Source organism: Sorex araneus, chromosome X, assembly GCF_027595985.1.
Source record: "Sorex araneus isolate mSorAra2 chromosome X, mSorAra2.pri, whole genome shotgun sequence".
NCBI classification, from domain to species: Eukaryota; Metazoa; Chordata; class Mammalia; order Eulipotyphla; family Soricidae; genus Sorex; species Sorex araneus.
In genome coordinates this window covers 342,412,086-342,436,607 of record NC_073313.1, presented here as the reverse complement: position 1 = coordinate 342,436,607, position 24,522 = coordinate 342,412,086, and the positions used below count along the sequence as shown (strand labels likewise).

Sequence of the window (24,522 nt, the reverse complement as noted above, 5' to 3'; positions counted from 1 at the left end):
AAATGTAAAAAGAAGAACGTATAATGTGTATTAATTGCAGGGATAGTACTTGGCATAATAAATCAGAAATGTCTAGCGAGCAAATAACAATGTGCCAGGTCTGATACAAAAATTTGAATAAATTAACTTATTTTATAGCTTAGGGAAACTTACATAACAAGTGAGAGACTAAACTCGCATTTTGAACATTTGCAATACTGCTCAATAATGGCTCATTAATATCACCTTATTTTATTAAACTTTCCTAAGTCTTCTTTTTAGGTCATTTTCTTTTTTGAACTTTTTTTTCTTTTCTGGTTTTTAGGACCATACCTTGCAATACTCAGTGGGACTTAGGAGACCAGATATGGTGCTAGGCACTGAAACCTGGGTCACCCAGGTACAAGCAAGCACTCTACCTGCTATAACATTTCTTTGGCCCTCCAGACCATTTCTTTATATACCTTTACCCAGTCTTTATTTAGGTACTCTTTGTTTTATTTTCAGGTTTTTATTGAGAAACTTTTATGTGAAACATTAATCAATTGTATCACTTGTTGTCCTGTTGCTCATCGATTTGCTCAAGTGGGCACAAGTAACATCTCCATTCGTTCTTGTCCTTCCCAATGCTGCCATATTGGAGGTTCTTTCAGGGTCAGGGGTATGAGGCCCATTATTGTTACTGTTTTTGGCATATCGAATATGTCATGGGTAGCTTGCCAGGCTCTGCCATGCGGGTGGGATACTATGTTGCTCTCTCTCGGGAACTTTGTTTTATAGTCTCTCTGGATCTTGGCCGTTGAGATTACATGGCTCCAGGGACAGTTTGTGGGTATGACTACAAAGCTAATGGAAAACTGGGGATCTGGGTGGAGGAGGCCCAGTCCCGATCCGAGCAGACTTGGAGATCTCAGCCACAGGTCCAACATACATGGGTTCCTATGCCAGTTCCTTCATATGTGTGTCTCATGTGGAGAGTGGCCTTGAATATGCGGCTTTGTTCTGGAAGTTTTTGGCTGCTGGTGTTTTGCTTGGGGCAAGGAGGGAAACTCAACCCATCCTTCTGAGGGGGTCTCCCTGAAGACAGCCAGGAGCTTCTATTAATAACACTAATATATATAAATATTATATATAACAATAAAATGAATAAATTAAAGTACTTCTAACAAAGAATTCAGAGTCAATAGTAACCTTGGTATTTTTTTAAACGTATGCATACTTCTTCATAATTTTTCTTTCTCCATTTATCTAAAAGTAAGAATTAGGAATAATAAACTTCTTTTGAAACTTGTTTTGGCCCTTTGATTTGTATTACAAACACTGTATACAGGGACTCCTGTCTCCAATTTCTTTCACTCACCATTCTAATTGTAGATTGATAGATTGAGTCATATTTTCTCCATAGCAATCATTAGTTCACTTTCATCACTGTATCACTGTCATCCTGTTGTTCATAGATTTTCTTGAGCGGGTGCCAGTAACGTCTCTATTTGTTCCAGCCCTGAGATTTTAGTAGCCTCTTTCCCAGCGATTGGAGGTTCTTTCAGGGTCAGGGGAATGAGACCTGTTATTGTTACTGTGTTTGGCATATCAAATATGCCACGGGGAGCTTGCCAGGCTCTGTTGTGTGGGCATAATACTCTCAGTAGCTTGCTGGGCTACATATATATATATATATATATATGTGTGTGTGTGTGTGTATATATATATATATATATATATTTTCCCTTTATGATGATGTGTCCAGGAATGTGTTCACTCATGCGTGAGGCTCGACCTGAGCGTGTGGAAAGTGGCCTGGAGCATGGCAGCAGTTGGGTAGTAGAGGTTGGCTGTCTGGGTTGGGTCCCTTGGAGCTGGTAGGGCTCTCACCTGGCCCCCCTGGAGCTCCCCAAGTGATAACAGCCTGATGTGGAGTCTGGTGGCATAGTTATGGGGGCTTCATTTAATTCTCCCTTCCAAGAGAAGCAGCCATGATTTCTGGAGGGTGGACGATAAGGAGATTATCTGGAGCCTCCAGGAGGTGGTTTATGGGTGTGACCCCTGAGTCACTCCGGAGATTGGGGGAAGCAGGCAGAGGATCTCTGCTCCCGGGTCCTGTTGAGCCCAGTGTTCAAGATCTTTACATTACTTTCATATCTCTCTAAAATTCCATTAGCTGAATTTACCACAGTAATTGAATCATTCCATTCTTAGGATATGGGGATTATTTATGCTATCATGCTTTGGAGTAGAATATCTACTTCCTAAGACAAACATACATGTAGCTATTTTCACAGTGACTCATCCAATCCACATCCCTAGAGGGTCCTAATAGCTCTTTGTATCTTTTCTCTTGTCTTGTTTAACATTAGTTATCCCAGTGGATGTGTAGTAGTATCTCACTATCATTTTATTTATTTAAATTTATTTGGAAGGAGGTTTGGGCCAGAGGTTATCCTTGGTTCTGTGCTCAGGAATTATTCCTGGTGACCTCAGGGGACCAAATTGGGTGCCGGAGATCATACTCAGGGCAGGTTGTGCAAGGTAAGCACCCTACCCACTGTATTACCTCCCAGCCCTCTATGTAGTTTTAAATTCCAATTGCCTGATGTTAGTAATGTTAAAAATCTTTTTATGTGTTTATTAGTCACTTTGATTTGAATTAAGCTTTAAAAAATACATGTAGTTAAGGTAGATAAGGTAGATTCTTATCATTAAGATAGATAAGGTAGCTTCTAATCTAATGGTATTCTAATCAGGAAAGAGAATCTGTATACTCACAGGACTCCCAGATATGCTGGCCTAGATGGAAGGAAGGTCACGTGAAAACAGAGGGAAAGGGGGCCTCTGCTAGCCAATGAGAGAACCCAGATTTAGTTTACAAACATTGATAACATCTATTTTTGTCGTGGAAGCCTGAGTTGTGGTGTTTGGCTATGGTGGCCTTAGCTGTCTAATACAGTTTGGGAGGGTTCACAGAGAGGGGGAGAAAGTGCTTATGGGAGGGTACATACTGCACTGAATTATAAAGGAATTACAGAAGGCTCCCATTTCATCATAGTGTCCACCAAAAATGTTTAAAAGGGAAATGGTCCCATCTTTGCATCCATCTGTCCCTCGTCCCTCTGTTCTTCCGTCCTTCCGTCCGTCCAACCATCCATCCATCCATCCATCCATCTATCCATCCATCCATCTATCCATCCAACCATCCAACCACCCGTTACTATTTTTGGTGTACAATGCTCAAGGGATGGATATAGTGTTGCTGGGGATTAAACCTGAACCTTAACCCTTTGAGCGATCTTCCCTAAAGTTTGCTTTTATTTTTTAGAGTTGGGGGATATGGGGTGGAGTTGGGCGGGACGGGTCACTACCCAGCACTGTTGCGGGCTAGTGCATGCATCTAGTCGGAGCAAGGATGTCGTCTGTCTCTCCGGGTCCCTGCCTGACCGTGCTGGGGGTGGGTGGGTAGCAGCGAACAGCCCTCTCTCTCCTGTCCCAAGAATTGCGTTTCATTCAGAGGCTGAAACTGATCCTGCTCTCTAAAACCTAAAAGACAGCAATCTTCTTGAACGACTTGTAAATTCACCAACGGTAATCCAACCACGTTACTAAACTCGGTCACCTTTGCAAGACAAACAAACCCCTTGCCTTTCAGGCATCTCACTTTAAATCTCAAATGCATTAAATCGTAAGGCATATTCCCTATCATTTAAACGACTCTCTTCTGGGTTTCTCCAAATTCTTAATTTTGAGACCCTGCGCATGCAACTCATGTTTCACGGGCTTGAAAAATCCGTGAAAAGATTCCGGTGTGTCCCGGCGGGGCTTGCCCTGCAGAGCACCTTGGGGCGCCTGGGGACCGCGCAGGCCGGCGTCGGCGCGCACCTGCGGGCGTTTCCTCCCGGGCGCAGCCTGTTTATCGCGCCGACCCAGCCGCTTGCCGAAGCTGTAGTAGGTGCTGGAGGGGCCCAGGGGAGAGGAGGAGGAGGGAGAGGTGGAAGAGGAGGAGGAGGAGGGAGCCGAGGAAGACCGGGGAGTCCCCCCCCCCCACAAACCCAGGGCCCCGCCCGCCGCTTAGCTTTCGTTTCCCGATCGCCCTTCCCCGGCCGCTGGCGGGTTTCGGTCTCGATCTCGTGGAGGGCGGGACCGGGACGTGTCCATGGCCTTCGCCCGCCAGCGCTCGGGTCAGCTCCTGCTCGGACGCGCCTCGGGGTCGCTGCTGCGTGGGGCCTGCGCTCGGGCCATGTCGCCGCCGCGCTGCTTCGCGCTGGAGCTCCCCGGCTGCACGCTGGCTCACTTTTTCTTCGGGGGTGACGCCGCCGCTGGCCCCGACGACGGCGGCGCCTTGGGGGACGCGCGCGCCGACCCCCGCCTGGCCGCGCTCCTGGAGCCCCCGGGCCGCCGCTACTCGCTGTGGGTGCCGGTGGCGCCGGGCGCGGGCTGCGCGGCCCGGGTGAGGGCGGCCAAACTGCACCAGCGCCTGCTGCACCAGCTGCGTCGCGGACCCCTCCAGCGGTGCCAGCTGCGCCGGCTGCTGTGCTACTCGCCCGAGGGCGACGTGCAGCACGGGGTCCTCCTGCACGACCCCCGCGACAGTCCCGACACCCGGAGCGCGCTCCTCGCGCTCTTGGATGCGTGCCAGGAAGTCCCGAGCCCGCGCCTGGGAGAATTCGTCGGCGACACAGGCAGCCGAGTGTGGTGGCAGCATCTGTGGGAGCTGCGGGACGGCCAGGGGTGGCATCTGGCGGACCGCCAGCGGGTCCTGCCGGCCCCAGAGCCCGCGCTGCACCCCGTGGTGCCCGACCTGCCCAGTTCAGCTGTCTTCCCGGACCGTGGAGCCGCGCGTGCCGTTTTGGAGGCGGTAAGCTTTCGCCCTCTTCTCAGAACTCGGTGTGTGTGTGTGTGGGGGGGGGGGGGGGATCCCCTTTTCTGCCCTCAGGCTATGGAAGTGGGCGCAAACCTGGCCCGTGAGACCTTTCTTGTAATGGTTGTTGAGACTCTCATTAGCAAAGCAGGTACTGGGAAAGCCGGGGTACGAATTGAGGCAGGGTACCAGTATCCCCTAACCTCGTTTGGATTCTTGCCCTCTGCAACTTTCAACTTGCTGTGGGTGACTGATATCCCCGCGATGCCTGCTGGCAATGAAGGGGCAAAAGTACAAGAAAAGAGGCCGCTAGTTGTGGTAGAAGATATTGCCACACTGGGAGAAAAGACACCTGCGTGGTGGGCTGGGTTGTGGAGAAAAAAGGCGTGATTTTAAACAGTGTCGGTCCACTTAGATGCTCATTCTCCCCTTTAAGCCCAAAATCGCCTGTTGTGCAGGAATATGACATTAATGGAACATCTGAACCCTAGCAGGTGCTCAGTGAGGGGGTGCTGAGGGGGCAGATGCCAGGTGGGCCACGTTCACTATGTCCAGTCCTTTGCATTCAGATGCATTTCACAAACTTAGAGGCTACTTCAGGAAGTGGCTAAGAGGGCACAATTAGCCGCCTGGGTTGGGATCCAAATTATGGAACTTGGTGCCAGCGAGGTGGTATATAGCTGGCAAGGTGCTTGCCTTGCCCTCGACTGACCCATGTTCAATCCCTGACACCCCATATGGTTTCCCAAGCTTAGCAAGACTGACCCCTGAGCACACATTCAAGGGGTAAACCCTGAGCACAGCTGGGTGTGGTCCCAAAGCACATTAAACACATAGAAAGACAAGCTCTGTGCCAATTCATAATAGTATTAATTTCAGTAAGTATCTTCAGGATTCTTGGCATCTCGGTTAACTTAATCCATAAATTGGGACTAATAGTACATCCCTCACTGAATTACCATGAAGATGGAAAGCATTGAGAATGGTGTCAGAGCCTCCCTGTGGCTGTTTTGTGAGCACTTAGGGAAGCATTTATTGCACTTAAGAACTTTATTTCCCAGGAAGTTCCGGCTCGGCTAGCCTGATGACTACAGCGCTGAGCACTTGCATCTGCCCTCTTGTTGCCGCTGGAGCCTGGAAACAATAGGAGACCAACTGCACTTTTTAGAGCATGAAGCATAGTTGATTTGCCTCCGTGTTTTGTTTGTTTTGAGGTCACACCCAGTGGTGCTTAGGCTTACTCCTGGCTCTGTGCTCAGTAATCACTCCTAGCAGTGCTCAAGGGACCCTATAGTGGTATCGGGAATCAAACCCAGGCCAGCCACATGAAAAGCTAGCACCTTATCTGTTTGCTGTATTGTCTCTCTGGCCCCTGATTTACCTCTGTGGACACTGGCTAGGTATGTAGTTATATTGCCTCTGTGTTGCAATGCTCTGCAATGCATCTTGCCTGTGTTTTTTTTTTTTTTCTTCTCATGGGACTAACCAGTTAGTGAGGAGTGCTGAGTGACTGCTTTTGGAGTTACTGGCTTTTGGAGTCTAAAGTACATATAGTATTCAAGAAAGGAATCAGCCTTGCTCAGGTTCAGATGAATTTTGATGTGGTGCCCAAACACCACATCAGGCAATCTTATTCTTAGTAATGATATGTCTGTGGATTCGCAAAAGATGCATTGCTTCTGAACTGCCTTGTCTTACAGTGCACATCCTTCATTCCTGAAGCCCAAGCTGTGCTTGACCTGGTGGACCAGTGCCCAGAACAGGTCCAGAAGGGAAGATTCCCAGTCATTGTTATTGAAGGATTGGATGCCACAGGTATGAGAATGTCTCTTTTTAGTTACAGACAATGACACTAATGGATCACTTGCAGGAATAGGCTAGTGTCAATCACTCAGAACCATTTTTTTTTTTTGTATGGTGAGAGACACACCAGGTAGCATTCAGGATATACTCCTGGTGTGGTGCATTGATTGTGTTCAGGGAGATCATATGGAACTGGGACGTGAATGGGGTATCCCACATGCAAGACATTTGTTCCAGTTCTTTGACATATCACCTGGGCTGGAGATCCAATCTTGATAAATAAAACTTCATAAAGAGTCTCAATTCCTGTCTCATGTGAGCTTCTAGCACATGCTGACACCAGTGAAACAAGCTGGGGACACACACACAGATGAAGGAACTTTTTATTATTCCCAGTACCAGTAAGTATTTATTCATGTATTTTCCCAGGGGAGAGAGAAGGGATGGGAAAAGGCTCAGCATATGTGGAACAAAATGATTGCAAATGGGAAAGGAAATATCCAGCACAGCAAGATCAACCACCAAATGAACATTTCCTGGTGATGAGGTCATTACAGCCCAAGGGGTCTCTAGTCTTTTACAATTCAGAAATGAGGGGGAGGGGACCTGGGGAAGAACCACAGGTATGTACTTCCTTACTCTCCTATCCTCCCTTTCTCCCCCAAAATTAAGTTTTCACAAAAAGCTTTCTTTTTTAGGAGGAAACATAAAGTTTTGTTCATCTGACTTCCATTAACAATCTTCTGCCACTTTGCTTTTTTGCGGGGGGATGGGTTTACACCCAGCAATGCTCAGGGCTTACTCTTGGCTCTGCTCTCAGGAATTCCTCCTGGCCATGCTTGAGGGACCATATGTGATGCCGGGACTCAAACCCGGGTTGGCTGCATGCAAGGCAAACTCCCTACCCACTGTGCTATCACTCCAGCCCCCTCTTCTGCCACTTTGACTAAGTTTCTTTTGCTTGCAAAAAAGGTCCTGAATGATTCTAATCTACTTTCATCATCCCTCTCTTGGTCTCCTGATCCCACTTTATACATGGAAAGCCCCCTTGTTGCTTATTTCTACGGTAGCATGGTAGTATTCAAAATTAAAGTAATAACTAGCAGTGTGCATTTGGCATGAAAAATATCAAGGAATAGTTCTCATTTGGGAAATTGGTAACAACAGATGGAATATTCTTAACATCTAAAGGGTTTTTCTTTTTTTTTTTTTCAGAACCCATTTCCCATTTCCAGATTTACAGACACATTGCAAATTTGTGTATGGGCATCAGTAGGGGGCTGGGAGAATCAAGGGCATAGGAGGGAAATTGAGGCAATGGTAGAAGTTTGAACAGCAGAAGATCTGTTATAGGAATATAAAGAGATAAGAATTAGGGGCAGAAGGGCATAAAGGTAGTTGAACTTCCCAGAAAATGTAGTTCAAGACCTTTACTTCTAGAAGGTCCCCAAGCTTGTGATTTTTTTTCCTGGTGCAGAACCTTGTCAAAGATGCTCTGAGGGGCTGGAGCAATAGCACAGCAGGTAGGGCGTTTGCCTTGCACGCTGCGGATCCGGGTTCGATTCCCAGCATCCCATATGGTCCCCTGAGTACCACCAGGAGTGATTCCTAAGTGCAGAGCCAGGAGTAACCCCTGGGCAGAGCCAGGTGTGACCCAAAAAGAAAAAAAAAAGATGCTCTGATTATTTTTCTCATTTCGAAACAAAGTTTTGAAAACTGGGCTGGAATGATGGTACAATGTGTAGAACACTTGCCTTGCAAGTGGTTGACCTGGGTTCAGTGCCTGGCACCATAAATAGTCCCCTGGACTGCAGATACATGCCTGAGGTTGCTCGTATACTTGAGGGTGAACTGGAGGAATGAGAACGTAGATGAAAATAACATAAATACAAAACCAGGCTTTTTGTATTGAGAAATACAATTAAAATGCACGTTATATAATTTACACCCAGCTAGTCCATTAGGCACCCTGTAAAAAGTGGGATGCAAGGACCAGAGAGATTGTACAGTGAATAAGGCACTTGTTTTGCGTGTGGCTGACCCAGGTTCGATCTCAGCACCCCAAATGATTCCCTGAGCCTGCCAACAGTGATCCCTGGTCACAGAGAAAGGAGTGAACCCTGAGTACCAGCAAGTGTGGCCCCCAAATAAAAAAAATAAATATAAGATGGGAGTCAAGTTGCAGCTATCCAGGGGAACAAATAAAGTTGTATTGGCCCCAAATGGGACATGATCTTGGGAGCAGAGCATTGCTGTGACCCCACTGCTCCTTTAGTCTGCCATCACAATCTATTGCTTGGTATGCTTCTGAACATGCCCTAGCCCAAGAAATCATTATGTGGAAGAACCATCTGTCAGCCCCGAGGAATTCCCTTCACAAAATGTAGTGGCTTGCGGGCTGGGTTTCTCAATCTGATCTCATATTTGATAATTATTCACTTTGGCATAAGAAATAGTTAAATAGCCTTCTTTTTACTTTTTTTTTTGGCATGGTTTTGTTTTTAAGGACTTTGGGGACACACCCAACATTTCCTCCTGACTCTGTGCCCGGGCGTTGCTCCTGCTGCCCCTCAGGGTACCGTGCCGTACTGGGGGTCTAAAGGGGTGAGCCATATATATATGTGTCTCTCTGGTCCTACATAGCCTTCTCATTCTGAGAGGTGGAGGTGCACACTTTCTCTGATCAGGGATCATACCTGGCTATACTAGGGGGACCCTTTGCAGTGCTGGGATTCAAACTGTGGCTGATATCCCACATGCAAGACAAGCACCTTAAACGCTATACTATACATAGCTGCCTTTAAAAAGAAGGTCTTTATATAGCCTTCTTTAAAAGGAAAACTGCGTCTGTGTCCAGGACATTCTCATAAACAAGTGATTCTGGGGACACAGACTCTGATATAGACTGCAGGGAGGGATTCCTACATTCTCCTCCCCCACCCCTCAAAAGCCCTCAGGTGCACGTGGGCAGTGTGGTTTGAGATTCTTTGCTCACTGGTGCCCCCACCTCCCACCAAGAATGATTAGGAGGTCTGGATCCAGACCTGAGATATAGACAGGACGGTATCAGCATCCCCCTCACCACCTCGCCTCTTTCCTTGTTCTGCTGATTGATGCTCGCTCCTTGGAACTTGTGGGCAGAGGGGCAGAGGAATGGATCTCCTCTGCTTCCTCCCAGAATCTGTTTGACTTCCCCTGGGAGCTGGGGATGTCCTAGGCCTTCAAAGTACTGGAGGCTACCCTATGGCTGAGACTCTGGCAGAGTGACATTTCTGGGGCTGGAGTGGCAGCTCGCATTCTTTGGCATGATGGTCTAGATCTCCACACTTCTCCCCCTTTGACTTCTGCTTACGTGTGATTCTCCCTTTGGTCCACCTCTCACTCCCAATCCAGAATATCCCATGAGATATGAATAAATTCCAGGCTCTTAAAGGTGAGCTCAACCATCTCCGCCTCTGGGGCCTGCACTGTGCAGTTTACCCTGATGCATAAAGACATCCATGAGGATGTGGGTGCTGAATGGAACCCCGTGGAGCTGTCATGTACAGGTTGTCCAACTCTGTGCACTCATTGGACCACTTACAGATGTCTGTACCTATAAGCAGCTGCAGCTCTATGACCGCCCACTGCTGGTTGGACACAGAGCCCATGGCTGTCTATAGGGCTTACGGCCCTGGGCCCCAGGTCAGGTGCTTGCTGGTCTCAGAGAAACCTGGAAGCGAAGGGCTGGCTTAGAGAAAAGGCTAGTATGCTTCCTATGATATAATAGTTGGGGAACCCTTTTAAGGAAAGCTGGTGTCCCCAGAACCTTGGTGAATACAGGTATTGGGTAAGCCTGGGCAAGAGAGACCAAGGTGGATTATGATCGGGCACAGCTTTGAAAGAGTTAAGTTCTGACTTAAGTGTCCAGTACAGGACAGAAGCTGGTCAAGTGAGGAGTGTGGGGTAATTCCACCAGATAGAGGAGGCAGCAATGGACAAGGTGTGGAGGCTTAAGCCAGTTCTGAGTGGAGGGTCTGCCAAACGGAGAACAACAAACCAGGAAAATGCCCAATGTTAGCCAAGACACACTGTAGGTGAAGCACAGCTCTGAGGACTGCAGGAGGGATCTAAGGGCAAGGTTTGTCCTGGGCTACAGAAAGCATGACATGGTTCAGCAGTTGATTTTTCCTAAGTTGGTTGAAGTGTATCATGAGAAATGAAGCAAAACATCCCAGAGTCTCAGAGCATGGGGGCCAGATAACAAAATTAATCATTAATTTTAAAACACAGAGGATCCTTGTTTTCCTTCCAGTTATTTTGATCCCAGATAGAAGTATCTAAAAATCCTGAGTCTTACAGCTTTTATTTTTCTCTAAGAAAATGAAAAAAAAATCATGTAATTTAAAGAACTACTTCAATTCACACAGGGGAGGAATAAATATTCTGTTTTTTAACCAGTAACTTTTGGGAGCAAACTGGCTGCTGTGTTAAGATGTGCTGCCTTTTGTTTCTAACCTACAGGTAAAACCACTGTAACCCAGTCGGTTTCAGATTCACTCAAGGCTGTTCTCTTAAAGTCACCACCTGCTTGCATTGGCCAGTGGAGGAAAATCTTTGATGATGAACCAACTATCATTAGAAGAGCTTTTTACTCATTGGGCAATTATATTGTGGCTTCTGAAATTGCTAAAGAGTCTACGAAATCTCCTGTGATTATAGACAGGTTGGTATATAAATGTCTTGAGTTTGGCATTTTATTCCTAATATACTAATGTGTGCATATTGATGTGTGGTACTTATTTGCAAATATATAAATGTGTTTGTTAAGTCATACTGTACTATGATTAGCATGAGAGTAATGTGTCTGTGGTTTATTAATTACCTACGTTGGCATTTTACTAAGAACATTGCATACATTATCTTAATATCGGAAATATCCACTGGGCTTGGTGGATACTAATGTTAGCTCTAAATTACTAATGAGAAACATAAGTCTTTAGAAAGATGAAGTAACTCGTCAGCATGACTGACCTAAGTATGGGATACTGGGTATATGAGTAAAAGTCACTGCTTCAAATTGATGTTTTCAGTGGTTTATTTATTCATTAGCTTAATCAATATACACTTATTGACAATTTACTATGTGATGAAGACTTTCCAATTTAGGGGATTCAGTGGTCTGCTTTTACAAGTTAAACATAATATTGAAGAAGAGGATAATCAAGTATATCAATCTGTCTGATGATATCAGAGAAGGAACAAATATTATGAAGCTAATAAATCAAGGTTTAATAAAGAATGTCTGCCCCCAGTCTATTGGTTTAAAAGACTTATTTAAGGAGGTATCATTGATTGGAGTTAGGATGGCAAAATGGACAGACATAAAAATTACATTAACACCATTATGTATAGAGGGCTGAGCAACAGAACTAGAGATAGAAAGAGATTAATATGTTCAAGAACCTGAAAACAGACCTCATTTGTTGATGAGAAGCCTGGTAGATGAGGGGGTGCTTCTGGTTCAATGAACAAAGAAAGCCCAGAACTGAGATGTGGATCCTGCTGCAGTAGAAAAAGCAAAGAGACTATTCTGAGCTGAGTGGGGAGCCATTGCAAGTTTTGGGAAATACAGTGACATAAACTGATTTATATTCTTTATAAATGAGAAATACATAAAAGTACTACAATAGTAGGGAAACGTTTGTGCAAGCACGTCAGACAAGGGTTTGTGATCACCACCATAACTTTGTGATCTGGAAATTACAATCAGAATATGATGTTGTATTGCTCATCAGGTTGGTGAAAACTAATTTAAATGTCCTTAATACCCAGAGTTGGAGATGCTAAGGATGAATAGAAACTCATTCTTTGGTGCTAGGTGCCAAAGGCAATCGGTGAACATGTAGTGAGGTGGAAGATTGCTCTATACAGTGTACTAGAGAAATAGATTTTCTTCATGGAATGAAGAAATACTGAAGAAATATTGTACTTAAGAAAAGAATAAGAGTGTTTATCTTTGTTTGCAGTATTGAAAAAAATTGTAAACCCAAAATGTTATCAACAGAAGAAAGGGAAAATAAATCCTGTCATATTTTGTAAATGGGGCAACAACCCATATACAAACTAGCACAATGCATCAATGTGAATCTTTGATGAATCTACCATTTTGTATGAAAAAGGCTTTAGAAAGATATTGAGTAGAATCCATGCTGCTGAGTACAGAGAATGAATGAGAGGATTTTGAAGTCCACATTTAGGAGAGTATTTTGCTTTGGGATGAGAGAAATGCCATTGATCAATAGTGCCCGCTGTCTTTTTTTTTTTGCAAGTGGATATTAAAAAAAAATCTCTAAATGTCTATTTTATTGTTCTTTTTGTAATGTATATATATATATTTTTGGGTCACACCCAGCGATGCTCAGGGGTTACTCCTGGCTTTGCACTCAGAAATTACTCCTGGCAGTGCTTGGGGGACCATATGGGATGCCGGGGATCGAACCTGGGTCGGCCGCGTGCAAGGCAAACGTCCTACCCGCTGTGCTATCGCTCCGGCCCCTGTAATGTATATTTTGGGGTTGCAAGTAATTATCTTGAAATATGACAGAGACTCAGAAAAGAACATAAATTGTAGGTATAAATCTGAAGGAATTTCAAAAGGAAACCGAGTTTGACCTGCTTCAGATGAAAACTTAGAATCTAACTGAGCCTAGAAAGTCAACCTCTTCATTCCAAGGCTTTACCAATTCTTCCCCCAGTGCTCACCAATGTTTAATTCTTCCTATTCTTGACCTCTTGTACATGCAGTTAAATATTAAGTGTGATTTATTTCTGAATTACTTTGTGTTGCATTGTGTTTTTGAGATTTAGTTTTTGTTGCATGAATATCTCCTTGTTTTAACTCTGATATAAGAATAGATGCATTTTGTTGCCTCAATTTCTGGGAGTAGTCGTGAGGAAATATGCACCTCACATCTGTTCAGCCTTGGGTATTGCAAAAACTTTTCTGAGGTCGGCAAAACAACCCTGATGTTCAACACACACACACACACACACACACACACACACACACACACACACACACACCACAATGCCGCAATGATGTTTGAAGAGTTCTTAGATCCACGTCCTAGGCAACATTTAGCTTTATTAGTTTTTAACTTGACCCATTCTAGTTTTTCTTTTGCCACTTACTCCCAGTCATCATGTTTTGCTATTTTGCAACTAACTGATAAAAGCTAGTTTCCTATTATCTGGAAAGAACACCTATCCCTGGGGCTGGAGTGATAGCACAGTGGATAGGGCGTTTGCCTTGCACACAGCTGACCTGGGTTCAATTCCCAGCATCCTATACGGTCCCCTGAGCACCACCAGGGGTAATTCCTGAGTGCAGAGCCAGGAGTGACCACTAAGCATAGTCGGGTGTGACTCAAAAAGAAAAAAAAAGCAAAAAAAAAAAAAAAAGAACATCTATTCCTTTCTTGAAATACCTTTATGTATTAGATACCCTCTGTCTGGGACTCTTTCATATCTGTCTGAAATGCCCCTCAAAGAGCTCATTCTGCTTTTAATAGTGAGTAAAGTGGGTGGTGTCAGTGGGGGTGGGAGCAGTGGGCAAGATAAAAACATTAGAAATTCATTAGGAGGCTGTGACTCTCATCTAAGGTATAATACCTACAAGTTATTTCATTTTGTTTTATTTTTATTTTGAAATTTTTCATTTCAAAATTGGCAAGTTATGAGGAATCCTAAAGAAGGATGAGAAATAAAATTACTTCATGGTACTTATCCTCTGGGATGCTTTGTCCAGATATTGAGGTGTCTATCTTTCTGTATTAAGTCCCTTTATTTCAAGGGAAAAGAATATACTCAGTTTTCTAATCAAGTGTAATATAACAAAGCACTTTATTTCCTAAGATGTCCAGAATTCCTGTAGCATCCCAAGCTTATCTTTTCCAGAGTTCTGATCTGTTAAATGGGGGTATTTACTTTTCTTGCTCTGCCTGCCAGCAAGATTTGTGATGAATATCCAATGAGTTGAAGCAAGTGGAAATGCTTTGAATAGCAAATGGCTGTTAAAATATAAAGCATTATTATATAAGCTGTGTATAATGTTTTGGGAGAATTGCATTTGATTTGGACTAATGTGGTTTCCTTGATGGCAGGATTGGAGAGTACTAAGTAGTGGAAAGAGTCTGAAATTGATGGCCAGCGGGTATGATTATTTAAAATGAGCCACAGTGTTGTCAATGAGAACTCGATAGAAAATAGGCCCCTAATTTTTTCCTTGATTTTTCTTCTTTGTGTCTGTGAATTGTCTGCAATTTTGTTCTATAAAGAGACACTATCACCTCGTCAGATAAGGAGAAAGAGGGGTTATTTGTTGTCTGGGTGGGTTTTGTTCATGTTTAAAGATTTTAATGAGATCCATTTTAGACAACACCATCATCTAGCTGTGAAAAATAAGGAGACAGTAATTTTTGATGGTAACTGTGGTTGAGTTTGGCAGCTTAATCACCCTCATTACCTCTAAAAGTCTATTCTTGCTGATGGTTCTTCTGTAGTGGGGAAATTTTTTAAAAATTAAGTTGAGATCAGTCTCTGCTGTGAACAGGGAACACTTAGAAAGCCAGTGAAAATTGACTACTAGGAAAATAAAAATCTGGACCCCACATGGATTTATTGAGCTTCAGTGACAAGAAACATCTGACAGAGAGAGTAAAAATTCAAGCTTGTAAGTAAAGGACAAATAGTGATACATAGGGATGGTCCCTCCCAAGCTTAATTCAAGAAACTCATCCAGAGCTGACCTGCAATTTGCAGCCCACTTTTAGAGTAGATAAGAAACTTGAAGGAGATATGATGTCAGATTTGACCAACTTCCAAATTAATTTCTCACATTTGTCCTTTTCAGTACTGTCTATTTTGTGTTATCCTTATTTGGAATAATGTAGGTTTAGTTATTACCAGTGTTTAACAAGAATTAAAGATTGTCCTATAAGGTCTATATAAGACAGATTTTTTAGCACTTGTGGATTTTTTTTAAACTCTGGAAAGGAAAGGAGACTTGCTTGATTTTTATTTTCCAGATAAAAGAATTAAAACACTACTGAGTTAAATGACTTACATAAGTCCACAAAGCAAGTTTATGGCAGAAAGTGAAACAAGTCCAGAAAGCACTATGAATTTATTTTTAAAAATAACAGCATACCTTATAATTATGAAATATAGGTTGAAGCTTGAATGATGAAATTTAAGATTTTAAAGCATTTAAGATAATACATTGAAAATACAGACATGTTGAGTCCATGTGTACCTTATAACTTTGGAACATTGCAACGGTGTTGTAAATATTTGTTGTAAACTTAAATTCTTTTATTTTAGATTTGGGGCTGGAGCGATAGCACAGCGGTAGGGTATTTGCCTTTCATGCAGCTGACCTGTGTTCCATTCTTCTGGCCCTCTCGGAGAGCCCAGCAAGCTACCAAGAGTATCACGCTCCACGGCAGACCCTGGCAAGCTACCCGTGGTGTATTCGATATGCCGAAAACAGTAGCAATAGTCACAATGAGAGACGTTACTGGTGCCCGTTCGAACAAATAGATGAGCAACGGGAAGACAGTGACAGTGACATACTGTAGATTTGAAGTTTTGCGTTTAGACACCTGAAATTGTATGAACAGGGAAAGAGTATGAGAAAGTAAATCCAATTTATATATTCATATACATAGAGAATAGGCTTACATTTTATGTGTCAGTAGTAGCTTCAGGATTTGGAATACAGAGATGACTAAAATTAATTAGATATAAAATTATATATAATGGAGGAGATAATGAGATTAAATATGTTAGCTAGAGTTTTGTTATAAACTATAGAATAACTATGATAAACGTGGAGGTTCTAGAGGTGTGAACAGTGAATTTTCCTGGGGCTTCATAGGAATTTAACTTTAAAGGAAGAAGTGGAGCTTTGCAGGTGGAAATCTCACTCAAACTTGAGAAGAAAATATATATAGAGAGAGGAAGGGATGTACCTGAGTTCCCCAAAAACGATTTTCCATGTCAAGACTAATACATTTGCTCAGGAAAGACCTTTAAGAACTGCTTCAGTAAGGTGTGGGTTTTCCTGTTCTCTGACATGATCACCAAGCACAATCAGAGGATGGAAGAGTTGGCATGGACAAGGAGGCCTCCTGACCAGAGTTCCCAGAATATTGTTAGCAAGTTCAGTTTTGCAGCATGTGATCATTGATTGAGTTTGAATAAATTTTTTGAACCAAGACACAGTATTAAATATAAACAAACCATACCTATATCTTATACATCAATACATCTATCATTTCTATCAATGTCTTTGTATGTGTATGTGGGTAAGTGAACTCTGGGGCCAGAGAGACAGTATAGGTTTAAACATTTGCCCTTCATGCGACTGACTATGGTTCCCCAGACCTTGGTCAGTCGCATGGTCCCCTGAGCATTTTCAGGATTGCTCCCTGATCCCAGAAACAGGAGTAAACCATGGCATGGCGGGATGTGCCTCCAAAACAAAACAAGAGAAAAAAACAAACAAACAAAAATGGAAAAGATACTGTATGGGCAAGATGATGTCACAGTATTATTTCAAGATAAAAAGTTTCAAATAAGAAAATTTAGTTTCATGAAGAGTGTGCTGTATTCATACCCTGGTTGTTGATTTGTTGATTTTTTTTAAAAAAATTTAAATATTGTATTCAATAAGATTTGACTTATGTAGTTTATTTTGGGCCACACCTTGTGGTATTCAGGGTTTATTCTTGGCACTGCCCTAGGAATCACTCCTGGTGAAGCTTGGAGAACCATGCATGGTGCTGGGTATAGAACCCAGATTAGCTGCTTGCAAGGAAATACCTCTGCACTATATCTCTAGCCATTATTTATGCTATTTATTCCATACTAAGAAAGCTTCAGCCCTAATATTGAGTCCTCTGTAATGGTCACTCAGCTGCTACTTTGGGATTCTTCTGCTGATGGAAAACTTGTTTCTATTCTTCTCAGGTACTGGCATAGTACAGCCACTTATGCCATCGCCACTGAGGTGAGTGGAGGTATCCAGCACCTGCCTCCGGCCCATCATCCAATATACCAGTGGCCCAGTGACCTGCTTAAACCTGACCTGGTGCTATTGCTCACTGTGAGTCCGGAGGAGCGATTGCAGAGGCTAGAAGGCCGGGGCATGGAGAAGACAAGAGAGGAAACTGAACTGGAGACCAATAGTGTATTTCGGCAAAAGTATGTATCCCTGATGTGACCTGAGTGGTTAGGGCCATGGGCAAGGTGACTGGCAAATATTAGCACTGATGATGACTTTAGAAATGTGGAGAAAATGACTTCTTCCTGTTTTTCAAATCAGAGAAGCAGCATCCTTCCATTAGCTCAGTTCCATGATGGGATTGTACCATAGGGTTGCAGCAATGTTTCGATAAAAGGTGACAGAGTATGGGGGTTGGGATTCACTCTGATCCCGATCAGATCTTGATTCTGGTCTGACTGTTAACAGAAATAGTTTGGGGGTTTGTTCTTCTAGTCTTGATGTAAGGAGCACAGAACACTGATGAATTTATACTATATTAGCTCTGTTAATTCTACGAGGACAGCATTAGCCATATTTCACAGGTATGAAAAATGAGGTTCAAAGGATTAAGTGATATCCCTACATTTTCATAGCTGCTAACTATTACATCTGGGATTAAACAAAGGATCTTCCTGGTTTAGAAGCAATGCCTTTGTTTTTGAAAAAATATATATACAATAACTTGGAGGAGAATGGGCACCAGTGGAGGGATGGGTAAATGATCACTGCATGACTGAAATGCAAACTTGAAAGTTCATAAGTTTGTAACTGTAGTGATTCACTAATAAAAAAATTTTTTAAAAGAAAAAAATATATATATATATATATTTACAATAACAGAAGGCCCTGGGCAGTCTGCTTCACACAGTTGGGTGTGAATCTGTACTGTAGCAGTGATTTAAAAACCAAAGTAGAGTATGTTCCATAAATAATGATGTTACTGTTACCATGTCCAAATATTGTTCGAATGTAAAGAATTATGTGGCATCTCTCCTGTGTGTGTGATTTACTTTTCTTAATTCAATTAAATCTCCTTAACAGGACTTGCAAGGAAGGAATTCTTTATTTTGAAGATGGAAAAACCTAATCTTAGAAGGGAAAGATTTGAGTTCACTTAGTTAGTGGGAAGCAGAGATGTGGGCCTTACTCATCCACCCCAGTCTCCTACTTTGACCTCAGTATCACAGTGTTTTAATTCTGCAACAAGCATCAGGCATTATATCTATGTCACTGATAGATAACCCTAAAAGGAGATTCATGGAGACTAGACCCTTGGTGGTGAACATACCATGTTATCTACAGATGTTGAAGTATATCATTGTACACTTCACCTTAGGGAATGTGACATATTCATTATAAATTTCAATAAAAATTAAAAATAAAAGAAAGGTTGACTTCTGGCAAAATTTTTCAAGAACCTTAAGTGAAAGCAATTTAAGGACCATGAAAGCAATTTAGCTTGTATGAAATCCTTATAGAGAAGTGTCTCTCACCTGGGAATCAAATCAACAAAATTGGTCCCAGAATATTCCAAAAGGGCCACAGGTGAAAAATCACATAAATGTGATGTCATGGCATGAAACTAGTCGGTCAAACAGTAGGGCAGGGTGGAAGAGCACAGGAAAGAAACAAAGTCGGAAGCAGGTTATAGTCAGAAAAATATTGAGACATATTGCTTTAGAGAAGAGAGACATTCACCAGTAGGTGCTTTTTTTTTTTTTTGGTGGGGTGTGTGGGTGGGGTGCGGGTCTTTGGCTACATTTTTTTTTTTTTTTGCAAAACTGGGCTGGGAATGGCTCCCCTCCTAATTTCTTTCAGTGTGGAAGAGAGGAATCATACAGAATGTTAATGCTTGGCACATAACAGGTATCAGATAAATGCTTACACATTATTTCTAGTTTATCATTTATTAAAAAGCGTATTAAATTTCTCTTGAAGGGCAGAGCTACCTGCCAAAAGAAGCAGAAAGATAGACCAAATGGAAATGCTGCTTCATGCTGTTTACATTGTTGTAGGAAAATAACATTTGCATGAGGAAATATGTTAAAATGCACCAATTTTCTTTATTTTGCCTGTCCCCAGGGTAGAAATGTCCTACCGGCGGATGGAAAACCCTGCCTGCCGTGTGGTGGATGCCAGTCCTGCAAAAGAAAAGGTTCTCCAGACAGTTTTAAGCATAATACAAAATCATTGTACCTAATTATTACACTATAACAGTAATTAAAATAGAATTACTTCAACCAGGTGACATGTTTATTTTATTCATTGTTGTTCAGTGCAACTAAGCATTCATTGGTCATGACATTTTCCCAGATTTCTGTTACGTGAAAGCATAATGTGGCAGACAACTGAAGATCAGATCATTCATTTTACTACATCATTGTACTCTCTCTAAGCAATGGACTCATTAAGGTTAATATAATTTATGTTCCAGAGAAACACTGGTGATTGATTTTATCCCAGACAGCAAGCCACTTTTTAGAACATGTTTTGTACTCCATCCTCCAAAACTTCTCCTATGCAGAAGCATAAGATAATACAGATGCAACTGAAATATCTTCCAGTCAACCAAAAGCCCTCACTCTGGCCCCAATAACTTGGTTCATGGATGAGACTAAGATATGCATAGAGCTGACTTCTTGATTTAGTTCACCTGCATTTCATCATCATGTGCTCAGCCCCAACATCCCAGAACCAACTTGTCCTATAGCCTAAACCTCTGTGTCCTCTCTGTCCTAGGCATCCCCATAGAGTTGGAGCTTATACAAATAAGACATCTCTGACTTGTGTCTGAGACTTAAAGCCTGGAAATAACTTGTTTCATCACTTCAGAATCAGATATGGAGACAGCCAACCCAAAATGATATCAGTAGAATTATACCAGCCTTGAATTATTTTCTACTTTTAGCTCCTTTTCTTTGAAAACATGGCTTTTGATACAATGAGTAATTTACACTGAGCTAGATATATGATACTTAGCTAGTCCAACAATTTATTTATATTGATGTTTACCTTATGTTGTTTCTTAATGTAGAAGATTTGATTCTCTAATGCAAATGAAAGTCAAGAAGCTAAATGCAATGGTTGTGCATTAACATTCCACATATTTATCTTGGAATAAAATTTCCAAGTAAACTATCTTGCACTTCAATGTCTTATGATTGTGCAGGAAATCAGCTTTGAGTTCTGTCTTGGTAAGAAAAAAAAATCAGAGAACAGATGAAACCTCCTTGCTTTGTGACCCTTGGTGAGTCATTTCACATGAGTAGTCTGTTTTATTTATAAAAGTGGCACTATTTATTTATTTAGAGGAGTTGTTGAACCAATTACCTAACATGCTTCCAGTTCTAAGATTCATAAATTATTTTCTTTTTATCTACCATTTCTTGAGGATGTGCTCTCCTCCCCAAAGTAATTTTAAAAGCTTAGCAGATTTATTATATATCTTAAATTATAATAAAGCTTGATGTTAACTATAGCATACTACTTTTTAAAAGAACTACATGTAATTTATACATAGCATATCTGCATATATAAATGTATAATCGGTTTCATCTGAAAGTATTTTAAAAGCTAATACATAGGATTCTTTAAAATGTGATATCTCATTACTATTGGTGTTATACACTTTAAATCTTTTTAAATGCTTATGTTAGCAGCCTACTAAAAAACAATTTAATGCTTTTTAAAAATACTTCATAGATGAATAAACTTACTTTGATTTTCTAACTTGGGCTAAAATATGTCTTTTTTTCCCACTAAAAGTCTCAAAAGTGTTCTTCAGTATGGTCCTTAAATAGGAGAGATTTTTGGATTCTATGATTTAACAGTTGTGTTTTGGGGACATGTGGAATTTGTGGCCAAAGTATTTTCAGAAAAAGAGAAAGTTCTTTTTATTTAATTTTAAACACCACTTTTAGCAAAATCCAATTCCTTGCTCACTGCAAGTGGTAGATACATTTTTTTCTAAGCTTGTATGAATTCATCCTGCTTGCACTGGGACTCTGCACCACTGGCAAGTCAAAGATTTATGAGAAACAAGACTGTTATACCTACACAGGAGAATCACCCATTTGGCTCTGTTTTATTACAAATGATTTGTCTTAGACAAACTGGGACTGCAATTTATTTATTTATTTATTTATTTTGGGACTGCAGTTTAATGCAAGGACCCAGGGATGCAGTATTGTTCAGGCCGAGCAGTGCCAGAGATTGCCCAGACCACCCCAGTTGTACTTGGGGCCTGTATCTACCAATCAATGCTTGAGGGCCTTCAGAGCTGCACCTGGTGATACTTGAAAACTCTGTTGTACAGGGGATCAAACTGGGATCAGTTACATATAAGGCACGTACCTTTATTCATAAATTATCTCTCTGGTCACTGTTTATTGTTAAATCCTAAGAATTGTAGTCCAAACATGGCACACAAGATAATTAGAATATATATAGGGCTGGAGCGATAGCATGGTGGTAGGGTGTTTGCCTTGCATGTGGTCGACCCGGGTTCGATTCCTTCATCCCTCCCGGAGAGCCTGGCAAGCTATCGAGAGTATCTCGTCCACATGGCAGAGCCTGGCAAGCTATCCATGGCATATTCGATATGCCAAAAACAGTAGCAACAAGTCTCACAATGGAGACGTTACTGGTGCCTGCTCAACCAAATTGATGAGCAACGGGATGACAGTGACACAGTGAAATATATATATATATATATATATATATATATCATCATAATCATCATCCCGTTGATTGTCGAATTTCTTGAGCGATCTCAGTAACCTCTCCATTCATCCTATCCCTGAGATTTTAGAAGCCTCTCTCTACTCATCCTTCCCAATGATGCCACATTGGAGGCTCTTTCAGGGTAAGGTACATATATATATATATATATATATATATATATATATATATACACTACCTATGTGATCTGAAAAATAAAAAAGAGCAACCAGTTAAAATCCTCTTTGAAATTAGAAGACATATTCTATATTGCTTTGTATATATTAATATACATAAATATATATATATATATATATATATATCACAGCTTCCATGTGGTTACAGTGACCCCTAGATCAGTGATTCTAGACTCCACCATGTACAAAACACCAGATCTATTATGTAGACCACATGCATGGCAATCAATTGAACTTTATCAATCTATACTTACCCACACATCCCACTTAGAAATATTTGAAACTGTTAAGCAGTACCTAACTCCATTTTTTTGTTAAAATAGTATAAATAATAACGTGTTCTTTTCCAGTTTAATTTTTTAAAAAAGGTAAACATGGTGTTCTCTGTGGAGTGTGGAGGAGGACCCACACTTGGCGGTTGTCAAGCATTTTCTCCTGGCACTGTGCTCAGGGATATCACCTGGTAAAGCTCACGAGAGCCTATGTGGAGCCAGTTACTGAACCAGGCAGGCCATGTGCAAGGCTAAGTGCTTTACTCACTATATGATCTTTCCACCCCATCCCCTAAATTTAACACAACCACCTTTTTGCAACATTATTGGTTGGATGTATTTTCCATTCAGAATTTGCATTTATCATGATACTTCTTTCTGGTTTATACAATCTCTGTTGCAAAAGCTGATCATTTTATGAGAGCTCTAGTATATGTTTGTTTGTTTTTTGTTGCTGGAGTCATACTCATGAATTTTGCTTTACTCGCTATAAATTTCGTACAGATTTTTAGTGTGGTAGTGTGGTTGTGTACTTTGTTCCATGTAGATATGGAGACATACAGTGCGTACAGTCATCGTAATTTTTTTGTGCATGGGTGGTGGATTTAGGAAACATACTTGACAGTGCTTGGGGGCTATTTGTGTGCTTAGAGTCACTCTTAGCAGGGCTTCAGGGACCATGTGGTGCTTGGGATCATATGCAAGGCAAGCACCCTAGCCCAGTACTATCTCTCCAGCCCAATATACCATTTCTAAAGCAGGAATATAAATCAGTCTGTGAGGGAGTTGCACAAAATGACAAGCATTCTTCTAATGAAAGAGTTCATGATCTCTCTCCTCATTCAGTTTACTTCTGGAATTATATATTGTTCAGTATACACTTTATTTATTCACTTATTTGGAGGCCAGGCCCTGCAGTGTTCAGGGCTTATTTTTAGCTCATCACTCAGGGATCAATCCTGGCAGAATCTGGGAACTTAATGGTGTTCTAGGGACTGAGTCTGGGTCAGCCCCATGAAAAACAAGTGCCCTACCTACATACCTTCTACAATCTCTCCTATGCAGTATGAATTTTAAAATGCTAATTACATAGGGAAAGAGGTGTTTGTACATTGGGGCATTCAAGAAAAGGTTATGCTATAATCCTCATTAGTTTGCATAACTACGTGTGTTAGAGGTACCATTCCATTGTATCACTGTATCACTGTCATAACCGTTGTTCATCGATTTGCTCGAGTGGGCACCAGTAACGTCTCCATTTGTGCTAGCCCTGAGATTTTAGCAGCCTCTCTTTACTCGACCTTCATAACAGTGCCACACTGGAGGCTCTTTCAGGGTCAGGGGAATGAGACCCATCTTTTGTCTTTGGCGTATCAAATATGCCACGGGGAGCTTTACAGGCTCTGCTATACGGGCAGGATACTCTGGGTTGCTTGTCGGGTTCTCTGAGAGGGAGAACTAGACAATAAGAGGTTGTGTGCCTGCAAATGCGGTTGTGCACTCCACTCCTGAGAGCTTTGTTTTATAGTCTCTGGATCTTGACCATTGATGGGATTACACGGCGCTGGTCCAGTTTGTGGGTGTAACTGCCTAGCTACTGGAAAAAGGGGGATC

The 24,522-nt window shown here is 41.9% G+C and overlaps 1 protein-coding gene across 1 annotated transcript; it reads left to right on the top strand.

The window, feature by feature from the left end:
• Window positions 1-3,392: 3,392 nt before the first annotated feature.
• CMPK2 (cytidine/uridine monophosphate kinase 2) lies at window positions 3,393-21,443 on the top strand. The gene is made up of 5 exons (XM_004609417.2): window positions 3,393-4,825; window positions 6,529-6,643; window positions 11,135-11,336; window positions 17,645-17,878; window positions 19,803-21,443. The coding sequence occupies exons 1-5, from the start codon at window positions 4,124-4,126 to the stop codon at window positions 19,918-19,920; spliced, it is 1,371 nt and encodes a 456-aa protein (XP_004609474.2). The 5' UTR covers window positions 3,393-4,123; the 3' UTR covers window positions 19,921-21,443.
• Window positions 21,444-24,522: the final 3,079 nt, after the last annotated feature.

Coding starts and splice junctions, on each gene's coding strand:
- CMPK2 (XM_004609417.2), top strand. CDS start 4,124: ATGGCCTTCGCCCGCCAGCGCTCGGGTCAGCTCCTGCTCGGACGCGCC. Junction 11,337..17,644: donor TCTCCTGTGATTATAGACAG/GTTGGTATATAA, acceptor TATTCTTCTCAG/GTACTGGCATAGTACAGCCA. Junction 17,879..19,802: donor AATAGTGTATTTCGGCAAAA/GTATGTATCCCT, acceptor GCCTGTCCCCAG/GGTAGAAATGTCCTACCGGC.